Source organism: Aotus nancymaae, unplaced genomic scaffold, assembly GCF_030222135.1.
Source record: "Aotus nancymaae isolate 86718 unplaced genomic scaffold, 86718_ANA_hifiasm-v0.15.2.pri h1tg000064l_1, whole genome shotgun sequence".
Classification (NCBI taxonomy): Eukaryota; Metazoa; Chordata; class Mammalia; order Primates; family Aotidae; genus Aotus; species Aotus nancymaae.
In genome coordinates this window covers 16,126,754-16,151,250 of record NW_026988479.1, presented here as the reverse complement: position 1 = coordinate 16,151,250, position 24,497 = coordinate 16,126,754, and the positions used below count along the sequence as shown (strand labels likewise).

The 24,497-nt window shown below is 39.9% G+C and overlaps 2 protein-coding genes across 2 annotated transcripts; both read right to left on the bottom strand.

The window, feature by feature from the left end:
• Positions 1–5,297: 5,297 nt before the first annotated feature.
• Positions 5,298–9,496, bottom strand: LOC105715488 (protocadherin beta-17). The gene has a single exon (XM_021664947.2). The coding sequence runs from the start codon at positions 8,453–8,455 to the stop codon at positions 6,065–6,067; it is 2,391 nt and encodes a 796-aa protein (XP_021520622.2). The 5' UTR covers positions 8,456–9,496; the 3' UTR covers positions 5,298–6,064.
• An 82-nt stretch (positions 9,497–9,578) lies between these two features.
• On the bottom strand, positions 9,579–14,117 carry PCDHB6 (protocadherin beta 6). The gene has a single exon (XM_012466317.3). It carries the CDS (start codon positions 13,891–13,893, stop codon positions 11,509–11,511), a length of 2,385 nt encoding a protein of 794 aa, XP_012321740.3. The 5' UTR covers positions 13,894–14,117; the 3' UTR covers positions 9,579–11,508.
• Between the last annotated feature and the right edge of the window lie 10,380 nt (positions 14,118–24,497).

The window sequence follows — 24,497 nt, the reverse complement described above, 5'->3', positions numbered from 1 at the left end:
TGTCAACAAATCTTTGAGGAAAAGAAAGTCAATAGAAAAATTTTATACCCAGCTAAACTGTATTTCTTAAGCATGTGAGAATTCAAAAATACCGTACCTATGAATTCTTATCTAAAGACCTATATCTGATGAAATTCAGCAAATCTAGAGATAAAACAACATAAATGATTCAGGTACAGGAGAACTAGCACAATATGACTGACAGTAAGAACTGCATTTTACTCCAGTTTGAGCACACTAGTTTCTCTCAATTTTTTCCTGAAACTTTATGTAAATGATAGAGAGCAAGAGTTTAAAATAAACAAAGCTACAAAGAAAAAAATAATGGAAGAAGAATAAACCATAGAGGAGACAAGTCACAAAAATTTTGGAAGATGCAAAGCACACAGACAATTGGCAACTGAATTTCCTTCCTTCCTTCCTGCCTTCCTTCCTTCTTTCCTTCTTCCTTCCTTCCTGCCTTCTTTCCTTCTTTTTTTCTTCTCTCTCTCAAATGAAAAGGAAAATCAAATCTAGCCAAAGTAATAATCCAGATTGAGGATCTAGGGAGAGGCTAAAACAACATTGGCTGAAAATCTATGTAAAGAATATTTATATATCTGAGAATTCCTTTTGTAGTCAGTAAAGGAAGGCACTTTCCCTTTTCTCATCATAGCAGAAAATGGGAGGTGTAATATCCATAGCGGTTTAATAGAAAGGGCTCTGGACTAAAGGACACCAGCACAATTTAGGGCAGGACTGAGATCTTAGTGAGAAGAGGGTTAAAAAAAAACTACAACAAATTAAGACATTTTTCTCTCAAACCAAGGCGCTTACAAAGTACTAGGTGTCAAGTTTATAATAACTTCAATCCCACCCATCCTTACTGAATTCCTCTCTGAAGAACAATGTGAGCCCAAGAGAGAAAACTTACAGATATTGACATTTTGTCTCCAAATAAAATGTTTCCTGTTTCATTACCCTAAGGTGAGGTCTACCACTCAACTAGTCCCACTCAAACATACAATGTTTAATAGGCTTTTGAGTGCCTGATTTTAAAAAAGAAAAAAAATAGGCTGGGCACAGTGGCTCACACCTGCAATTGGAGCACTTTGGGCAGCCGAGACTGGCAGATCACCTGAGATTCAGGAGTTTGAGACCAGCCTGACCAACATGGTGAAGCCCCATCTTTACTATAAATACAAAAAATGTAATTGAGTATGGTGACGAGTGCCTGTAATCCCAGCTACTTGGGAGGCTGAAGCAGGAGAATCGCTTGAACCCGGGAGGTGGAATTTTCAGTGAGCCAAGATTGTACCACTGTACTCCAGCATGGGAGACAGAGTGAGACTCCATCTCAAAATAATAATAATAATAATAATTGGGCTTCGTCAAAACTTTAAAAACTCTTTTTTACTTCAAAGGATACTATCAATAAAGTGAAAAGACAATTCACAGAATGGCAGAAAATATTTGTAAACCATGTATCTGAGTCTAGTATCCAGAATATATAAAGAGCTAAAAAAATTCAACAATTAAAATATTTAAAAATTAGATTACATAATGGGCAAAAAATTTGAGTACACATTTCTTTAAAGAAGATATTCAAATGACCAGTAAGCTATGAAAAGAAATACATCATTAGTCATTTGGGAAATGCAATTCAAACCACAATAGGATACTACTTCACACCTTCTAAGCTGGCTATAATAATAATAATAAAGTGTTGGTGAGGATATAGAGAAATTGGAATCCTCACACATGGTTGAGAGGAATGCAAAATGGTATAGTCACTTTGGAAAACCATTTGACAATTCCTCAAAAAGTTACATGGAGTCAGTATATGACCCAGTAATTCCAATCCTAGGTATACACCCAAGAGAACTGAAAACATGTCCATGCAAAAACTCATGCATGAATGTTCCTAGCAGTATTAGTCATAATGGCCAAATAGTGGGAACAAACCAAAATGTCCAAGTGATGAACAAACAAAATGTGGTACATTCATGCAATGGGATATTATTCAGCCATAGAAAAGAGTGAAGTGCTGATGCATGCTATAACATGAATGAACCGTGAAAACATTGTGGTGAAAGAAGGCAGACAGAAAAGGCTACATATTGTATGATTCAATTTACATGAAATATCCAGAACAGGCAAATCCAAAGAAACATAAAGTTGATTAGTAGTTTCCAGAGGCTGGAAAGAGGAGGGAATGGGGAGTAAATGCAGATGGGTACCAGGTTTCTTTTTTGGGATGATGAAAATGTGAAAATGTTCTGGAATTAGGTAGTGGTAATAATTATATAGCCCTTTAAATATACCACTGAACTCAATTTTTAAAAAGGTGAATATTATGGTTTGTGAATTATATCTCACCAAACAATTTTAAAACTGCAAGGCTACTATAGAAAGAAATATGCAGAGACTAAGAAAAAGCTTTTTAAAAGTAAAACTATCATAGCAAAAGTTTAAAATTCAGTCATAAAGGAAATTTACTGGAATCCAGGAAAATAAAGACAGAAGATAGAACAAGGATAAGAAAAATTAAATATCAAACTAGGTCACTATACAACTAACAGGAGTTGCAGAATAAAAAAAGAAAACATGTAGTAGAGGAAAGAATTTTTTAATTAAAAAACCTCAATAACCCTGTTCTAGTCTGAAGAACATGTCTCAAGATTGGCAAGTCTCACTGAGTAACTCGTGAAATAAATTACCAAAATTCTTACACTCTGACATAGCGATGAAATTCTAGAAGATTGGAGATACATATAAGAACCCTAACTTACCTAGAGCAAGGTTTCTCAGCCTCAGCACTATTGGCAGCTGTGATCACCAGAAGTATTTCCAGACTTGCCAAATGTATGGCAATTGCCAGACATTTACCAAAGGTGGCAAAATTGTCATTGGTTGAGAATCAAGAATCCAAAAGGAAAACAAAGGTTCTCAGAAAAGAATGGGTAATCAGATTGTTGATGACCATCTCAACTTTGGTAATTAGAAGACAACAGAGGAATGCCTTCAAAATACTGGCAGCAAATAATTCCTAACCTATAATTCCACACCCAATGAAATCTTCAAATAGACATCTGAGTTTGTGACATCTGAAATTTTTATATTCAAGCAATCAAAAGATTTATTATCAAATATTCTTCTGAAACTTAAGGGAGAAAACCAAACAAGAGGAAGATGTAAAATCCAGAAGAGGAAATCAAATGGAAGAGGAAGATAAATTTCCAAGTTAGTGGGAAAAGCAAACTGTCAGCTGTGCAGTAGGTTTAGAGAGCAAACAATGTACAATGAATGGAGCAAGACTCTGAATAGCTCCAGGATGGCTCCAGGAGAAAAGAATGGAACCGATAGATTTATGAGTTTAACCTAAGTTAGAAGCTTTAGACTTTACATAATTTTTTTTTTTTTTTGACAGAGTTTCGTTCTCATTACCCAGGCTTGAGTGCAATGGCACGATCTTGGCTCGATAGATTTATGAGTTTAACCTAAGTTAGAAGCTTTAGACTTTACATAATTTTTTTTTTTTTTTGACAGAGTTTCATTCTTATTACCCAGGCTGGAGTGCAATGGCACGATCTTGGCTCACCGCAACCTCCGCCTCCTGGGTTCTGGCAATTCTCCTGCCTCAGCCTCCTGAGTAGCTGGGATTATAGGCACGCGCCACCATGCCCCGCTAATTTTTTGTATTTTTAGTAGAGACGGGGTTTCACCATGTTGACCAGGATGGTCTCGATCTCTTGACCTTGTGATCCACCCACCTCGGCCTCCCAAAGTGCTGGGATTATAGGCGTGAGCCACCGCACCCGGCCCAACTTTACATAATTTTTAAAGATGTACATAGAAAAGTAAGTTGAAAAAGAAGGCAATTATGACCTTAAAGGTAAAAAGAAAAAAAAAAGTCTTTTCCTTTTCAATTTTTTTTTTTCGAGACAAAGTCTCACTCTGTCGCCCAGGCTGTAGTGCAGTGGCACAGCCTCAGCTCACTGCAACCTCCTCCTCCGGGGTTCAAACAATTCTCGTGCCTCAGCCTCCTGAGTAGCTAGGATTACAAGCACTCACCAACATGCCCAGCTAATTTTTGTATTTTTAATAGAGATGGGTTTCACCATGTTGGCCAGGCTAGTCTCAAACTCCTGACCTGAGGTGATCCACCCACCTCGGCCTCCCAAAGTGCTGAGATTACAGGTGTGAGCCACCATGCCCAGCCTGCTTCCTCACTCGTAAGGCTTAGGTGTAACTAACATTTTTATGGTGACAATTATATAAACATTATCTAAACAGAATTTTGATATTGCTAGGTAGATGAAATGTGCAAGTTGTGTGTGTGTACCTCTTAATAAATGGATATCTAAAACTGGAATTTGAGAAAAAGCACTTTATAAACATATGTGATTTTTAAAATTGGGAAGTAAATATGGAAAAACACACATAAGAGCATCAAAAGTGGTTGCCCTGGGCAGTCAGACTTGAATAAAAATTTTTAAAAAGTAGCATTATATGACTTTTAAATTAAAATTTAAAAACTATGAAATGCCAGCTAGGTGTGGTGGCTCGTGCCTGTAATCCCAGCACTTTGGGAGGTTGAGGCAGGTGGATCACATGAGATCAGGAGTTCAGGACCAGCCTGACCAACATGGTGAAACCCCATCTCTACTAAAAATACAGAATTAGCCAGTTGTGGTGGCACATGCCTGCCATCCCAGGTACTTAGGAGGCTGAGGCAGGAGAATGGCTTGAACTTGGGAGGTGGAGGCTGCAGTGAGCCAAAATCGTGCCACTGTACTGCAGCCTGGGCAACAAGAGCAAAACTCTGTCTAAAAAAACATATGAAATGCCTTAACAGTTATGGGAAGTATTCTTTCAAAATACATTGTAAATGTTAGAAATATTGATAAGGTAATATATATACAATACAAAAAGTATAAGTAAGGTTAAGAAAGAAGAGAAAGGGTATAAAATGTTTATTTGCTCATTTTTAAGCAGACAGTTAAGTAATGCTAATGTCTTAATATGCATCTAATATTGCTTTTTAACCTTCATAGGGACTACTTATCAAAGCTAAAGCAAGTTCTATAGTCTCACACTTTGTTTTATTATATTCAGTCTGATCATCTTAATCACAAGCTATCAATTATAGATCTGTTTTATAAAATTATTTTCATCTAGCGATTCTCTTGCCTCAACCTCCCAAGTACCTGGGATTACAGGCACTTGCCACCATGCCTGGCTAATTTTTGTATTTTTAGTACAGATGGGGTTTCACCATGTTGGCCAGGCTGGTCTTGAACTCCCATCCTCAGATGATCTGCCCACATCGGCCTCCTAAAGTGCTAGGATTACAGATGTGAGCCACTGCGCCCAACCGCTATCTATTATTTTAAAAGAAGGAGAATCATTATTTACATACCAAAGCTATTTATTATTTTTAAAAAAGTAATCACAAGTCAACCAACCTTTTTTCTATTACTCTTTCATGTAACAGAAGTTAAGTCCTTTAGAATAACAGCTGATGTCTGTAAATATCAATTTTGAAAGAAAAAATTCAAGAAAGTAAACATCATCTAGGTAAAATATTGATTCATTTGAGGAAAGAGTAGTATTTTTGAAACAACATAATAGAAATGCAACAATTTACAAGATTGCTAAACTTTTTGCATAAATGAAAATTATTTTCTAAACTAAAAGTTGTCATTTACAATAGAGTTAGAGTCATGCTGATGACAATCAAAGTTTCAAATACCATTTTCTTAATCATATCAGTGATCAAGTTCAAATATTGGCAACCAGAAAACACCTGTGAGTTCCAAAATCTGACTAAACAACAACCACCCTAGGAAACACCATTTCTCTGCTCTGTTATTGTGTGAACATGCTATAACTAAGAGAGCTGACAACAACCACAAGAAAAATTAGAGGGAATGGAAAATAGTCCAGCAGATAGAAATAGCTACAAATATGACAGCCGTTACTAATGTGTGAATATGTGGCTCTATGTGAATGAGAGAATTGGGAACTTATAGATCATTCAGTGAATTCTATGATTTATCATGACGTGATGTCTGTTAGATTCCTAAGTGAGCCCAAAATGATTCCTGGAGTTGGAGTTTGTCTCGCTGTCCCTACCAGTCCCTTCACCCAGGAAGTTGGGAAGTATCGGCTTAAGAAACTTGAACTGGCTCTCAGAGCTTTCTGCCACGTAAACTTCATACTGATAATTCTGGGACAGGGTCCCGGTGCCGCTCACGTCCACCAGATGCCCTGGAAAGGGGCCCTCGGGCACCGAGCAGCGACCCACCGAGGCCGCCCTGCTCCTCCTGCACAGCCGCACCGCCACGAACAGGAGCACCGAGAACAGGAAGAGCGACGACACCGAGGCCAACGCCACCACCAGGTAGACGGTGAGCGAGTCGGCCTGGGCCTGGGCCGGGGCCGCCTCCGGGAGCGGCAGGTAGGGCTGGGAGAAGCCGTCCACCAGGAGCACGTGCAGCGTGGCGGTGGCCGAGCGCGGAGGCTCGCCATTGTCCTTGACCAGCACCACCAGCCTGTGCTTGGCCGCGTCGCGCTCGCTCAGCAGCCTGGCGGTGCGCACCTCGCCATTGTGCGCCCACACGCCGAACAGCCCGGGCTCCGTGGCCTTGAGCAGCTGGAACGACAGCCAGGCGTTCTGGCCCGAGTCGCCGTCCACCGCCACCACCTTGGTCACCAGGTAGCCCGGCTCGGCCGCCCGGGGCACCAGCTCGGTGCAGGGCGCGGAGCCGTTGTGCAGCGGGTACAGCACGAAGGGCGAGTTGTCGTTGGCGTCCAGCACCAGCACGCGCACCAGCGCCTCGCTGCTCAGCTTCGGGGAGCCGCGGTCTGTGGCGCCCACGCGGAACTCGAACGCCTGCAGGGCCTCGTAGTCCAGCGACCGGAGGGCGAACAGGTGTCCGTTGTCCGCGTTGATGGAGACCAGGGAGGCGAGGGGCGGGTGCGGGTCCTGGGGCGGCAGCAGCGAGTAGGTGACCTGGGCGTTGGTGCCTGAGTCTCTGTCTGTGGCGCTGACGCTGCCGATGTGCAGGGCGGGGCTGTTGTTCTCGCGGACGAACAGGGTGTAGGAGGTTTGTGTGAAGGCGGGGGCGTTGTCATTGACGTCGGAGACCCGCACGGTTATGCTGTGCTCGGTTTTCAGCCTGGGTGTCCCCAAGTCTGTGACAGTGATGGTGATGTTGTAGTCGGCCCTGCGCTCTCTGTCTAGTGCTCCTTCTGTTAACAAGGTGTAGAAATTTTCTACGGTAGGTTTTAGAAGGAAAGGGAGATTGTCTTGGATGGAACACATTATTTTTCCATTGTTCCCGGAGTCCGGATCCGAAATTCCGAAAACAGCGACCACAGTTTCTGGGGAGTTTTCTGGAATATCACTGATGAGTAAGGACATGGTCAGTTCCGGAGCGTTGTCGTTTATATCCATCACTTCTATGGCTACGGTGCATTTTTCTGAAAGACCCCCGCCGTCTGAGGCCTCAACTTCTACATGGTAAGATTGAATTTCCTCAAAATCCAACACCTTTTTTAATCTTATTTCTCCTGTGATTGAATTTATTTCAAAAGCCTGAATGATTTGATTTGAGTATTGGAAAAATGAGTAGGAGAGCTCCCCGTGGGTCCCAGCATCTAAATCTGTAGCAGAGACAGTAACGACAAGGGAACCTATAGGGGCGTTCTCTGGGACCTGCACCTCGTAGAGCCGCTGAGCAAATTCAGGGGCGTTGTCATTGATATCTACAATCACTATGAGAACCTGGCAAGTCCCGGTTCTGGGCGGTGACCCACCATCCAGCGCTGTGAGGGTTAACCTGAGCTGGGACTGCTCCTCGCGGTCCAGCGCTTGGTCCAGCACCAGCTCTGGGTATTTCTTGCCGTCGCTGTGATTGCGAGTGAAAAGGTGGAAATGGGAGTTGGTGCTAATTGTGTAGTTCTGAACTGTGTTGCTACCTACGTCCAAATCTTGAGCTATTTTCAAAGGAAATAAAGTCCCTGGATGGCTGCCTTCAGAGATTTTCAGGAGGATTTCATTTTCCAAGAATTCTGGGGCATGGTCATTTACATCTTGGAGCTGTAGTTCACCTTGAATAAACTGCACCGGATTTTTCAGTAACACCTGGAAATGCAGTATACATGGATCTGTGTCACCGCACAATTCCTCCCTGTCCAATTTTTCTTTTAGGAGCAAATTCCCACTCTTCCATTCGAGCTGCAAATACTGTTTGTTTCCTTTGGAAAGAATCCGGGCGCCCCTCGTGACCAGCTCCCCTACACCCAGCCCCAGATCTTTTGCTAGGTTGGCCACAAAAGAGCCGCTGTCCCTCTCTTCTAGGACCGAATACTTAATGGTAGCGCTGCCCGCCTCCCACAGTAGTAATAAGAAAATAATGGCGGTCACTTGCCTTTTCTCTGGCGCTTTGGGGAGCCGCGTCTCCATCATTTCTCAGGATCCAATCACAAAATAATTGCTTTACAGCCAACTCAGCTATCTTGATTTAAATATCTTGAGTTAGTTCTTTTTAACATTGACCGACATGGGACGGCTGCCTCTCGGAAACCTTCTATCCCCAGTAGTGAAAAAATGTTTCCTTTTCGAGCTGCCAGAAAACCCGCACAGCTTTTCAGGAGACACTGATTCTGCCGTTTTTCACTCTCTTAGCCTGCAGCGCCACCAAGCGTTCTGCTTTACAACTTCAGGTAATTTTCATTTCAAAGCACACTGTAATAGTGTAATAGCTAAAACATACAGCAGGCCTTTTAGGTCATAGCCTGTTATATACTCCCTTTCCCCCCACCTATTATGAGATCTTGTTCAGGTAGCTAACAATAGTTGTGACAGCAAAAGTAATGTCTGTATCTATATTCATCTTCCTTATAAAGGTACAAGTTCAGTACACAAAACTGCTCCAGGCAAATTCATTTATTAACAAGTATTTACCTGGAGGGACAGTCATGTAGCTTCTTGAGATAATACAGTAAATGAAACATAAAAATTCTTGTTCTTGGAAAATTTACATCTATAACAAAAATACTAATTTGTTCTATTGTACTGGAAGAAATTATGAACTTTCATCAAAATCTAGTTCCACTCTCAAATTGTAATGTGCCTGTAACTCCAGAAAGAAAATAAAAATATTATTTCTTGTTAGTCTCTGGTCTACATAACCATTGGGGATTTTTTTTTTTTTTTTTTTTTTTTTTTTTTTTTAGATATGGTCTCACTCTGTCACTCAGGCTGTAGTGCAGTGGCTACAATCCTGGCACACTGCAACCTCTACCTCCCAGGTTCAAGCCATTCTCCTGACTAGCCCCCTGAGAAGCTAGGACTACAGGCTGATGCCACCACGCCTCATGAGAAGCTGAAACTACAGGCACGTGCCACCATGCCTGGCTAATTTTTGTAGTTATAGTAGATACGACGCTCACCATATTGGCCAGGCTGGTTTCGAACTCCTGACCTCAAGTGATCCACCCACTTCGGCCTCCCAAAGTGCTGGGATTACAGGTGTGAACTCCCATACCTGGCCACCCTTTGGGATTTTTTTCCTTCATAAATTCATTATGTGCAGTGCCCAGTGAAGTTTTGAGTTTAGAGAAAATGGCAATTTGTTTTATTAAAAATCAATATAGGCCAGGTACAGTGGCTCACACCTATAATCCCAGCACTTTGGGAGGCCGAGGCAGGCAGATCACTTGAGGCCAGGAGTTCAAGACCAGCCTGGCCGATACGGTGAAACCCCGTCTCTACCACAGCGCATGCACCTGTAGTCCCAGCTACTTGAGAGGCTGAGGCAGAAGAGTCACTTGAACCCTGGAGGTGGAGGTTGCAGTGAGTCAGGATCGTGCCATTGCACTTCAGCTTGGGTGACAGAGCAAGACTCCATCTCAAAAAAAAAAAAATCAATATAAGCTCAGAATCTAGGCAATGTTTTTTTTTTTCTTTTTGACAGTCATAAGACAACAAAGTTGACAAAGTCAAAAATACACTTTCTGGGGAAGGGTATTGACTTGTCTGCATTGGACAGGACAGCACCCCAGTACATCCTCTAGGATTAAGGAGATGGGGATATTGGAAAACACTACAGCTCCAACTAAAGCCGAGTGACTGGAGTGAGAACAATGGAGAAAGAAGTCTCACCAAAGAAGAATGCTATTCTAAGGAGAAGAGGGTATATATCTGAGAACACAAAAAAGTAAATGTTCTCCACACTCACCGCCAATAAAGTTGGTATTCATCCATGACAGTGAGTTCACTTATCTGGACACAAAACACAGTCAAATATAATTTAGGTCAGCCCAGTTCCACTTCAATTAAGAATAAAAATAAAATAATCATTGAATTGCCATTTTAATATACATTGCTTGCCTTTGATAGAAAGTTGAAAGAGGGATTTTTACATGCAGTATCACAAATACAACTGACACAAATAAGACTATGGGCTAAACTGTGAAGGTAAATGGTATTATGGTTAATACAGGCAAATGATGCTACACAACACTATAAGGGAAAATCTGATGTTACCGAATAACCTGCTGCTAATACCCTACTTAGATCTTGGCAGATATCAAATATCTTGAGAAAGTGAGAGGAGAAGTTTGGCAAATATAATTTCAAAGCTTTTAAATTTTCAAATTGTTAGACAAAGATGAAGAAAAAATGTGCTGTTAAGTATTTTATTTTCTATAATGGTATAAAAGAGTGAGGAGTGTTTTCTGTTTTGGAGAAAAGAGTGATTTGAGTAGGGAGTGATGTTTCATACTTTCACTCATTGGCAAGGATATTTTATTGTAGAAAGGATATTAACATTTCTCCATTTGTAGATACTATAGTTTTTTAAAATCAATATTAGAATGTTAGTAACATTCAACAAATATTTATTAAGCACTTATAATCGGCATGATTTTTTTTTTTAAAGACCATTAGGTTCTTACAAGAGGCTCACAAACTGACTTGTTGACCCTTCAGTAAAGTTTATATTCACAGAAAATATGAATTGATCATCATGGGATACTGAAATACTCATAAGTATGAATGGCTACCTTAGTGGTTTAGCTATTATTAGTTCTTATTTTTAGTGTTACACACTGTAGGAGTTACCACAAAATGAGACATTGGAAGATTAAATAATATGAAATGCTCACATTTTAAAAACAGTCCTACATAGCAATAGTGAAACAACTCTTACCAATAGCTAGAAATACAATTTTACTTAAGGATTTAGAATACATCACTTTGCCGGGGGGTGGGGGGGAAGAATAGATAATTTCAAAAATTTTTAATTATGCAAATAAAAATTTACTTTCTGTTCATTTTGTCAAATACCCTCCAGTGAAGTAATAAACTACTAAGCATGAACAGGAAATACTAAGATACCCACTATCTTTAATAAAAATTTCAACCTAAAGAATAGAGGTAAAATAAGCAAGAAACAGACCATCAATAACATGTAACTTTAAGTTAAAACAGTAAAATTTCGTAAAATAATCCCACACTTAACTGAATGGGAAGCTATTCCGAAAGGTGGGGGTTTCTTCTATTTCTCTCTCAGTGCCCTGAGGAGGGAAGTTGGGGATAATCGGCCTCAGGAACTTGAACTCACTTGTCGCGGTGCCTCCCCTCAGACACACCTCGTACTGGTAGCTCTGGGACAGGGTCCCGGTGCCGCTCACGTCCACCAGATGCCCTGGAAACGGGCCCTCGGGCACCGAGCAGCGACCCACCGAAGCCGCCCTGCTCCTCCTGCACAGCCGCACCGCCACGAACAGGAGCACCGAGAACAGGAAGAGCGACGACACCGAGGCCAACGCCACCACCAGGTAGACGGTGAGCGAGTCGGCCTGGGCCTGGGCCGGGGCCGCCTCCGGGAGCGGCAGGTAGGGCTGGGAGAAGCCGTCCACCAGGAGCACGTGCAGCGTGGCGGTGGCCGAGCGCGGAGGCTCGCCATTGTCCTTGACCAGCACCACCAGCCTGTGCTTGGCCGCGTCGCGCTCGCTCAGCAGCCTGGCGGTGCGCACCTCGCCATTGTGCGCCCACACGCCGAACAGCCCGGGCTCCGTGGCCTTGAGCAGCTGGAACGACAGCCAGGCGTTCTGGCCCGAGTCGCCGTCCACCGCCACCACCTTGGTCACCAGGTAGCCCGGCTCGGCCGCCCGGGGCACCAGCTCGGTGCAGGGCGCGGAGCCGTTGTGCAGCGGGTACAGCACGAAGGGCGAGTTGTCGTTGGCGTCCAGCACCAGCACGCGCACCAGCGCCTCGCTGCTCAGCTTCGGGGAGCCGCGGTCTGTGGCGCCCACGCGGAACTCGAACGCCTGCAGGGCCTCGTAGTCCAGCGACCGGAGGGCGAACAGGTATCCGTTGTCCGCGTTGATGGAGACCAGGGAGGCGAGGGGCAGGTGCGGGTCCTGGGGCGGCAGCAGCGAGTAGGTGACCTGGGCGTTGGTGCCTGAGTCTCTGTCTGTGGCGCTGACGCTGCCGATGTGCAGGGCGGGGCTGTTGTTCTCGCGGACGAAGAGGGTGTAGGAGGTTTGTGTGAAGGCGGGGGCGTTGTCATTGACGTCGGAGACCTGCACGGTTATGCTGTGCTCGGTTTTCAGCCTGGGTGTCCCCAAGTCTGTGACGGTGATGGTGATGTTGTACTCGGCTCTGGTCTCTCTGTCCAGCGCGCCTTCTGTTACTATGGTGTAGAAATTGTCTACAGAAGGTCTTAGTAGAAAGGGAAGATTGTTTTCTATTGAACAAATAACCTGTTGGTTATGTCCAGAGTCTGCATCCGAAACACTGAAAACTGCCACTATGATCTCTGGCAAGTTTTCTGGGATGGGGCTGATGAGGAACGACATGGTCAATTCCGGGGCGTTGTCATTCACGTCCAGGACCCTGACGACTAAAGAGCATTTTCCTGTTAGGCCTCCGCCATCTGTCGCCTCAACATCCACTTCATATGACTGAACTTCCTCAAAATCCAAAGCCTTTCTCAGACGAATTTCTCCTGTGATTGCATTTATTTCGAAGGGTTGGTTGACGTCATCGTCTGGAAACAGGGCATAAGATACCTCCCCAAACGATCCTGCATCTAAATCTCTGGCTGAGACGGTAATAACCAGAGAGCCGAGGGGGTTGTTCTCAGGGACTTGCGCCTCATAGAGCTCCTGAGCAAACTCGGGGACGTTGTCATTGATGTCCAAAACCTGGATCTGAATCTCAGCGGTCCCTGACCGGGGCGGAGACCCGCCATCCAGCGCGGTGAGCGTTAGCCTGAGTCGGGGCTCCTCCTCGCGGTCCAGCGGTTTGTTCAGCACCAGCTCCGGGAACTTCCTGCCTTCGCTGCGATTCCGGGTGAGAACATGGAAGTGAGGGTTGGAGCTGATTGTGTAGCTCTGAAGGCCGTTGCTGCCAGTGTCTAAATCATGTGCCATTTTTAAAGGAAATATCTTTCCTGGTGTAGTAATTTCTGATATTTTCAGGAGCATTTTTCCGGCAGAGAATTCCGGGGCGTGGTCATTTATATCTCTGACTCGCAAGGAAGCCTTAAAAAACTGCAAGGGGTTTTCCAGTAACACTTGGAAAGGTAGCACACACGGCTCAGTGGGGCCACACAGCTCCTCCCGGTCCAATTTTTCATTTAGCAGTAAATCATGGGTCTGTGGATCCAGCTGCAAATATTGTCTGTTCCCTTTGAAAACAACCCGGGCGCCTCGTGCAGCCAGCTCCCCCACCCTCAGTCCCAGGTCCTTTGTCAAGTTGGCCACAAACGTGCCACTTTCTGTCTCCTCCAATATGGAATACTGAATCGATTCAGAACCCACCTCTCCCCAAAGCACCAATAAAATGAAGAACGCCACTTGCCTTTTCTTGTTATGTGCTTTAGTTTGCTTCATGTCTGTTGTTATGTCTGATTCCAGAAGAAAAATCCTTTTCAGCTCCCAATCACCACATCCACAGTCGACTCTCGGAGATGTCTTTGCTAGAAATTTTTAAATTCGCTCTTATAACTTGTCTGGCGACGACTGCCTTCCTGGACACGTCTATTTCAGCTTTAGCGGTAAATGTGGTCTGTATTTTTACTTGGCTTCTGGGTGAAACGGAGTCCACCGAATCTGCAGAGCTTTCATCCACTCTCTTAGCCTGTACCGCCACCACGCGTCCAAACTAACAATTTCAGGAGTTGTTTTCAGGTCAATAGCATTTCCGAAATCTGAGCATTACAAAGACTTTTAAGTTGAGTCAGTGTTTCTCAAGCTGAGTCTGTGGACCATGTGCATAAATAATTGCTTGGGAGCGTTGGTTTTTTTTGTGTATGTTTTTGTTTTAAGCCAAGAAGTACATATGATAGATGTATCTAAGCCAAACACTATTTAAAAGAGGGACTAGAAGCAATCAAGTATTTGATAAGCATTTTAGGATTCTACTCTATTTTTGGATGGATAGAATTAGACATTGTTTTAAGAGGTTTGTGCATTTTTTTCTAAATTTTTAAAAATCAAATTCCTCTCTTACATTATTTAATCAAGGTCCAAATATATTACCATGTTGTACAAACACGATGCAATGCAGAAAATCAGCATTCAAGAATCACCTTCACCATCTTCTCACAGTACAAAAAACAGCATGTCCTATAAATATAGGCCAAATTAAGGTACTGTAAAAAAGGTGAATTACATTTGAGTGAATGCTGTGGAATTCAATGAAGGAATATTATGGCTATATCCATTCTCATCTCACTAGTTTCTGCTCAGATATGTTAAAAAATGTATCTCTAAACAAACTGGAAATGTATGAAATAGATTAATGCTCATAGAAGAGTCAAAATATGCCAAACAATTCCATTCATTTCAGATTGATTTCGTATTTATTGAGAGATGAAATCAGTTGAGCTCAAGCAAAGTTCACTTCAGGTAAGAGCCAAGGTGATAGAAGATTAAAAATCAGGATATTTTCAAACACATAAACTCTGGGTAAAATAAGTAAGGCTAAATAAAATCTAAACTCTGAATAGCTGAGATAGTCTTGTATTCAAAATTACCTCCATGTAACCAAAAAAACAAAAGATTATCAGTGTGACCAGCTGCCAAGGTTCACTTGATAGATGTTAGAACACACTGTTCTTTGAGGATGTGAATAACAAAATGAACTTATAAAGTAAAACCAACAATCATAAACATCTTGGATGGGTGTGGTTTCTTTGTTGAAACAAGGCCATTATTTCCCACTCAGTCTTAAATGCTTCCTTTTTGGAGTGAGCATTCTGAGTTCTGATTCCAGCTTAACAGCATCCGCAAAGTTTTTTATCCACTCTCTTCAAAGAAAGTTTATCAACAGTACAGTATTTGTCCAATTCCATTTAGATCCTTGAAATGTCTTTGATAACATTGATAGTTTATAGAAAGAAGATAACATCTCAAAGTACCCCCAAAAATATCAGTTGGGTGTATCAAGAAACTGCCTTTTTATAGAAAATGGATTACATTAGATTGTTTCAGGAGAATGTGTCTCTGCTTTGCCCTCCTTTGCTTTGATTTGATTTGCTAGAGTAGAGTTGAATTAAGTTTGCATTCATAAACATGTTCTCATAAGGAATCATTAACTTAAAAATTTTATTATGGAAAAATTCCAACATATACAAAGTAAACAGATTAAGCCTCTGTACATAACCAGCTTCACGTTCTGTCTTCTTGTCCTGTCTATACCTTTCTCTCCATTCTCTGCTTCCCACTCAATGATTACTTTTGCATAGTTCTTTCCTTAAGGCAATGTTTACAGAAATTGAAATGTACCAATCTTAACTGTACCATTGTAACAAATGGATCCATGTGTGTAATTCACATTTTTTTCAAGATATAGAACATTTTCATCATTCACTGGGAATCATCTTAATCTACTTTGACAGCTCAGTTTTATTAACTGGGAAGCAAAACCTTGGTCTCATCTAGACACATGATGGAAAAGTAGACGATGTGAAAAAGCACCATACCCCATATTCTTTATGCTCATGAATGCCAACGTGAAGGGATAGATTCATTAGCTTAATCGTTACCAGTAAGCTGAAATAACATTTTAACTGATGAAGTGTTGTAACTTATGTTAAACTTAATTTTATGTAGTTAGCCTGTAATTATAGGTTCAGCAGCCCTGGTCTGAAATGCTTGAGACCAAAAGTGTTTCAGATTTCAGATTTTTATTTTAGAACATTCGCATGTGCATACTGGGATATGTTGGGAATGGGACCCATGTCTAAACATGAAATTCATTTAGGTTTCATACACATCTTATGCAAATAGCCTGAAGGTAATTTTATGTAATGTTTTTGAACAATTTTGTGCATGAAACAAAGTTTGCATTGTGTACTTATGTGTGGGATATTCCACTTGTGGCATCATTATATAACCTTATGGCTACTCCTGCTTTATTCATTTATTTATTGGCTCAAAAAGTTTAGGGTTTTGGAGCATTTCCTATTTTTGGATTTTTGGATTAGGGATACGCAACCTGTACAGCTGATATAGCTGATTTCCATTTTATGTTTCAGTTAATCCCATTAAAATTTTAAAACATTATTTAGCTTTATCAAAAGAGAAAGATAAAGACCTTCAAGGACAAACTGATTATTTTAAAGCTCTTCTTTATCTATATGGAAAGAAAAACACAATAATACAGGGAAAAGATAGAGATGATATATAAGCAATCACTTAAAGAAACCCAGTTAATAGGAGATATGCTGCCAGAAAGTCGATAATATAAATGATTTCATACTAAATCACATTTGAAATCTGAAATGTTTGGGCAAGACTTTTTGTCAGTATTGCCAGAAGTTCATTATTTTATTTTATTTTCGGTGTTTTCCAAATAACTAGTTCTTTGTTTCTTTGTTGCTTTCTTTATTACTTTTGTTTAAATTTTCTTGATTTCTTCTACTATCTTCGTTATTTCCTTCCTTCTGAATGTTTTGGGTTTATTATCCTCATCTTTTTCTAGATTCTTGAGGTAGAAGCTTGAAATTGATAAACTGGTGGGTGATGGATTTGAGAATTTTCCTCTTTTCTAATGTATGCATTTAGTACTATAAAGTTTTCCTCTCTGCACTGTGTTAGCTATGTCTCATACATTTGGATGTGTTGTATTTTCATTTTCAATTCAGGTCAATGTATTTTTAAATTTCCCTTGAGATCTTCTTTTTGATTAAAAGATTATTTAGAAATATGTTTCTTCATATCCCCCAAGTGTTTGAAGGTTTTCCTCTTATCTTTCCATTATTTATTTTAAGTTTAATTTAGTGCTTGGAGAACCCACTCTGTATGATTTCACTATTAATTTGATTGAGGTTGGTTTTATGGCTGAGGATGTGGTTATATATGTTCTGTGAGCATTTGAAAATAATGTCTATTCTGGTATTGTTTATTCTGGTGTATTCTGATATTGGAGTGTTCTGGTGTATTCTGGTATAGGAGTGCTTTATAAATATTAATTAGATGCTGTTGGTAGATGATGTTGTTGAGTTCTTCTGTATCTCTGCTGATTTTCTGTCTAGTTATTCTATCAGTTGTTGAAGGTCATTGAAATGTCCAACTGTAATTGTTGATTTCTCTATTTCTCTTTCTATCGGTTTTTGCTTCATACATTTTGCAGTTTTGTATATATACATCTAGGATTGCAATGTTTTCTTCTATCACTATATAATATCCCACTCTGTCTCTGATATGTCTCTTGCAGTCTCTGATTATTTTCTTATGCTCTCATGTCTACTTTATATGACATTATGGCACTCCTGCTTTATTTATTTATTTATTTATTTATTTATTTATTTAATTTTTGAGACAGAGTTTTGCTCTTGTTGCCCAGGCTGAAGTGCAATGGCACAGTCTCAACTCACTGCAACCCCCACCTCCCAGGTTCAAGCAATTCTCCTGCCTCAGCCTCCTGAGCAACTGGCATTACAGGTGTGTGCCACCACACCCAGCTAATTTTTAGTAGAGACAGGGTTTTACCATGTTGGCCAGGCTGGTCTTGAACTCCTGACCTTAGGTGATCCACCCACCTTGGCCTCCCAAATTGCTGGGATTACAGGCGTGAGCCACTGCACCCATCTCCTGCTTTATTTTTTTCATTAATAATTGTATACATTTTTGTCTTTTCCTTCCAATCTGCCTGTATCATTATATTTGAAATTAAGTTTCTTTGAGACATACAGTTGGGTTATGATCTTTTAACCCATTCTCCCAATGTTTTTGTTTTAATTGATGTGCTCAGACCATTTACATTTAATGTAATTGTTGATTAGTAGAGATTAACGTTGTCATTTTTTGTTTCCTGTTTTTTTCTTTGTTTTCATTTTCTAACTTCCTGTGGGTTATTGGAACATTTTTTAGAATTCTGTTTTGATTTAGTTGTAGTGGATTTTTTTAGTGTATCACTTTTTACAGCTTTTTAGTAGTTACTCTAGGTATTATACTATATATTCGTAACTTACCAGTTTACAGATGTCATTTTACCGTTTCAGTTGAAGCGTAGAAAATGCACCTCTCTTTGTGTCCTTTTGCCCTCCTTCATTTATAATACGTTTTAAATAATTTCTGTACATACACTTAGGACCACATTTAGAAAGTGTTATAATTTTGGATTTAACCACCAAACATAATTTAGGAACCTCAAGAGAAGAAGAAGTCTATTGTATTTACTCATATTTTTGTTTCCTCTGTTTTTTCTTCTTTCTTGATGTTCCAAGATTACTTTTTAAATTGTTTCTTTCTGTTTGGAGAACTTGAATTAGCAACTATTTTAAGGTAGGTATACTGGCAACAAATTCTTTTCCTGAGGGCTGGTTTCACTGGATATAGGATTTGGGGATGACAGTTCTTTTCTTTCAGCACTTGAAAAATATTGTGCAACTTTCTTCTAACCTTTATGGTTTCTGAGAGGAATCTACTCTGATTCAAATTGTCATTACCCTGTAGGTAAACTGTCATTTCTCCTTCATTACTTTAAAGATATTTTGTCTTTAGTTTGCAGAAATTTGACTATGATTTCTGTTGGTATGGATTCCTTTGGGTTTATCCTGTTTGGGATTTGTTTGGCTTCTTGAATCTCTGGTTTATGCCTTTTGCCAATTTTCTTTGTTTCCAGCCATGATTTCTTTGAGTACATTTTTTTTTTTTGAGACAAAGTCTTGCTCTGTTGCCCAGGCTGGAGTTCAGTGGCATGATCTTGGTTCACTGCAACCTCTGCCTCCCAGTTTCAACCGATTCTCCTGCCTCAGCCTCCCAAAATACAAAAATACAAATTTACACAAGCACTCCCGGCTAATTTTTGTATTTTTAGTAGAGATGAGGATTTCACCATATTGGTCAGGCTGTTCTCGAACTCCTGACCTCATAGTCTGCCATCTTGGCATCCCAAAGTACTGGGATTACAGGCATGAGCCACCTCGCCCAACCCTTTGAATACATTTTTAGCTGCACCTTCTTTCTGATCTCCTTCTGGGACTCCAATGACACAAACGTTAGATCTTTTGGTATGGCCCCACAGGTTCTTGAGCTTCTGTTCATTTTTTATGATCTATTTTCTCTTTCCTCTTCAGAAGGATAATTTCTATTGTTCCATCTTCTGGTTCATTGATTTTTTTGTTCCCTCCATTCTGCTGTGGAGCCCATATCTTGTGTTTTTATTTCGATTATTATACCTGGGTGTTTTTTTTTTTTTGGTTTTGTTTTGTTTGTTTGTTTGTTTGTTTTTGACAGTCTTGCTCTGTCACCCAGGCTAGAGTGCAGTGGGTCAGTCTTGGCTCACTGCAACCTCCCTGCCTCCCGGGTTCAAGTGATTCTCCTGCCTCAGCCTCCCAAGTAGCTGAGATAACAGGCATGTCCCACCACATCTGGTTAATTTTGATGGTTTTGGTAGAGATGGGGTTTCACCATGTTGGCCAGGCTGGTCTCAAATTCATGACCTCAGGTGATCCACCCATCTCAGTCTCTCAAAGTACCGGGATTACAGATGTGAACCACTGCAACTGGCCCAATTATTATATCCTTAATTTCTAAAATTTCCATAAGCACTTCTTTATATCTTTCTCTTTTTTTTTGGCCAAGACTCTGTTTTTCATTTGTTTCAAATATGTTCATAATTGCTCATTGAAGCATTTTGATGAGGTCTGTTTATAAATATTTGTCAGATAATACTGACATCTGTCATCTTGGTGTCAGCATCCCTTTGTTGTCTTTTTCATTCAATTTAATATTTTCCTGGTTCTTGGTATGACCCAGATAGTCCCTTCCAGGATGTGTCCGTACCGAAAAGGAACTCTTGCCCAAGTGTATGAGGCAATATATCCAATAATGCTTATAACAGCATTGTTTATAGTAACAAAACTCTTAGAACAGCCAAAAAGTCAATCATTAGTAAAATGAATTTAAGGGTAAAAATGTATTTATACAATGGAATACTATAGAACAGTGTAAATTAATGAACTGAATTAATATAAATAAATTCAATACCATAATGATTAAAAAGAACAAGCTCACAGAGGATCCATACTACATAAATTCATTTATATAAACTGCAAAGGCAGATAAAACTAAATGATATATCATTTAGGAATACATGCTTATCAATTACAACTATAAATAAGAACAAACAAGTACAAAATTCAGAATACTGATTGTTTTACACAGGGTTGAAAGACACATAACGTCTTTCAACAGGGAGGCACACAGACTTCCAAGGTCTTGGCATCGTTCTAATTCTTAAACTGGGTAATGGGTATACGAGTTACCATGTTATTGTTGTTTTAAATTGTACATATATGTTGTATACACTTTGTACATACATGCTGTATACACTGTTTTGAATTTTGATAGATTTTAAAATAGAAAAAAGTAAAAAACAAACAGCAAATTCTGAGCTGGGCATGGTAGTATATTTCTGCTACTCAAGAGGCCAAGGCAAGAGGATCACCTGAGCTGAGAGGTTCAAAACCAGCTTGGGTAACACAGCAAGACCTTGTTGCTAAAAAAAAAAAAAATTCTTTAATAAAAAATGAAGCAATGTCTCTGGGGTCAGCCTGACTGGATTCAAATTCTACTTCCACTGCTTATTAGCTAGGTGACTGTTGAAATCCTAACTCCCAATGTGATGGTAGGAAACAGGGCTTCGAGTGGTAATTAGGTCATGAAGGAATGGCCCTGAATGAGATTAGTGCATTTATGAAAGTGATTCCAGAGGTTCTCTTGCCTTTTTTCTTCCACGTGAGGAAATAAGGAGAAGTCAGCTCTCTGAAACCTGGTAGAGGGCCCTCACCAGAACTCAACCATGCTGGCACCCTGAATTTATACTTCCAGTCTCTAACACTGTAAGAAATAATTTTATGTTGTTTATAAGCCACTCAATCTATAGTATTTGTTACAGCAGCCTTAACTGATTAGGACAGTGGCCTTGGGCAAGTTGCTTTACTTCTGTATGTTCTAGTTTGTTCAACTTGAAAATATAGACACTAATTATTCCATTATTTTGAGGATTAAATGAGGTATGTATCAGACATTTAGAAAATAGCCAAGTATGTAGTAATGTAGTAATAATTATGTAGTAATAATAACACTAGTACATAATCCATAATGTTTAGTAACAAGAAAGTTCGTAGAAATTTAAATATGCCACTAGTGTTAAAAATTCATTAGAAATACTAAAAAATAAAGTGAGAGACTTCAGAACATAGAAGAAAGCTAAAGATGTAAAATAAAAGAGAATATAAGAAACATATAATTGAGAATATTCAATATCTGACAAGCACAGGTTTCAGAAGAAAATAACAAGATTAAACTTAGGGATATAACTATTAAGAAAATAACAGTAGACTATTCTGGCCAACATAGTGAAACCCCGTCTCGACTGCAAATACAAAAATTAGCTAGGTGTTATGGCGCATGCCTGTAGTCTCAACCACTTGAGAGGCTGAGGCAGGAGAATCGCTTGAACCCAGGAAGCAGAGGTTGCAGTGAGCCCAGATCAAAACACTGCACTCCAGCCTGGTGACAGAGTGAGACTCCGTCTCAAAAAAAAAAGAAAAGAAAAGAAAAAATAATAGTAGAAGTGGGCTGGGCACAGTGGCTCACACCTGTAATCCCAGCACTTTGGGAGGCTGATGCTCATGGATCACTTGAGGCCAGGAGATCAAGACCAGCCTAGCCAATATAGTGAAACCCTGACTTTACTGGAAAAAAAAAAATCCAAAAAGAAAAACTAGCTGGGTGTGGTGGTAGGCACCTATAGTCCCAGCTACTCAGGAGGCTGAGGCAGGAGAATCAGGAGGCAGAAGTTACAGTGAGCTGAGATTGCAGATTGCACCACTGCACTCCAGCCTGGTTGACAGAGTAAGATCTGTCTCAAAATAATAATAATAGTAGAAATGAAGTAATCCCAGAGAGAAAAAGGTATAAATTGTTAGAATACATAAATACATTTAGTGTTCAGCAAAATGAATGAAAAAATTATAATACTATTATTAAATTCAAGGCATCTAAAAAAGAAAAGAGAAAATCCTGAGGGAAAGAGACACGGAAAATTCCTTTCTTCACAGAAATATAGAGGGAGAGAGAGAGAGAGAGAAGGAGAAAGAGAGAAAGGGAGAGAGAGAAAAAGAGAGAGAGGTGAGGGTATAAAAAGGATCAAGAATCACACTGGCATAAAATTTTTTGTCAAAATTATAAATCTATAATCAATGTATTAATTATTTTAAATTTTCAGCCTGGCAGATCCAGAAGTCTTTTTTGTGAACCCTCCTTTAGGAAGACACTTCAGGATATATTGCAGCAAAGAGAGGGAATCAAAAGGGAGACAAGAGATCTGCTAAGTAATGTATTCAACCAGGAGAGGTATGAAGATAAGCTGATAGTTTTGTACAGACTTAGAGATCATTTATTCCAGATGGAAGTAAAAAGCTAGAGGGCTTCAGGTTAGGAAAGGCAAATTATTGACTGAGATTTTGAAAATATGGTAAAGCTAGCTAATAGAGTCTAAAATAATGAATCTATTTGGTCTTGATTTAGTAACATACTGTTCTCATTGGTACAACATTGGATCCAAAGAGCAGGAAAGATAGTCTCTATCACCAAAAAATATAGTGAGAGACTTAGAACATAGAAGAAAAACTAAAAATGTAAAATAAAAGAGAAATATAAGGAACAGAGAAACAACTAAGAATATTCAATATCTTTTTTGTTTGTTAGTTTTCTTAGTTTGTTTATTAAGAGTATTCAGTATCAGACAAGCACAAATCTCAGATGGAAATAACCAGATTAAACTTAGAGATACACCATTAAGAAAATAACAGTAGAAATGAAGTAATCTCAAATCTTAGATTACTTAGATCCCTAAGTAATCCCAGACTACTTAAAGTTTTCAGTAAGTAATAGGGCTCTGCAATGAACAATGAGAAAGAGAATCAGCCCAATAACCTGAAATTGTTCTGACACTCAGATGTTGGCCATGATCTTCTCCTATTGAATGATAACCATTTCATAGAAAACCAAGACCAGAAGAGATCCTTGTGACCCTGATGGACCAAGACTTCATGCTTAAGGAGAAACAAAAACAAGAACTATGTCTAAAACCAAAAAAGAAAAAGACAAAAGAGCCCCCTTTCCTTGCTAGTATGAGTGAATGCTGCTTATTTAGCAGTTACAGATTTAATTTCAGTGTTCTTCCCACTTCCTAAGTGAAATTCATTAAAATAATATAGAATTACCCCAATTTTCTGAAAGCGTTCAATCCAGAGCTAACCTGTACTTCTTGAACCTCCGTTAAAAACAGTTAACAGAAGCCCAAATCCTATAGCTTCTTTGTGAGACCCTGTTACTAAAGTGACCCATGTTTCCTATTGTGTGCAGTCTCTTTCATTGCAACAAATCAATAAACCCAACTTTGTTCTGATACAGTGTGTTCTTGATGATTTGGGACTTCAGGGCATTCGTAATTTATATAGTCATTAAAAGTAAATTTTAAATATTATCTTCATGTTCTAAAATGTATCTATAGACAAGACAAGGAATTCTTAGCTATGGGAGTAAAAATGTAAAATGTAAAAGTAGAAGTTCAACTGAGAGGTTGGAAAGTGTAAGAGAGAAACAAATATAAAAGGAAGAATAAGAATGCTATTCTTTTTTCATACAAAAATCAAATAAAACTTATTAGTGGAACAATAAAGAGGTTTCAGTTTGACCAGAGAAGTACCCAAAAATAGTAATATGGCTATATCTGAAAAACAAAACATGAAAGTTGTTTTAGGTGTGCTAGTTACTCAGCAATCACAATAGGAAATTAATTGTCTAAAGTTTATGAAAAAGTTACTATATTAGCTTGCTCAGCTGCTGTAGCAAATACCACAGACTGGGTGGCTTAAACAACCAGACATTTCTTTCCTTACAGTTCTAGAGACTGGAAGTCCAAGATCAATGTGTTGGCAGGGTTAGTTTCACTAGGAGGCCTCTCTCTTTGGCTT

What these genes read in the sequence shown, in the direction of transcription:
- LOC105715488 (XM_021664947.2), bottom strand. Translation starts at nt 8,455, where the DNA reads ATGATGGAGACGCGGCTCCCCAAAGCGCCAGAGAAAAGGCAAGTGACC.
- PCDHB6 (XM_012466317.3), bottom strand. Translation starts at nt 13,893, where the DNA reads ATGAAGCAAACTAAAGCACATAACAAGAAAAGGCAAGTGGCGTTCTTC.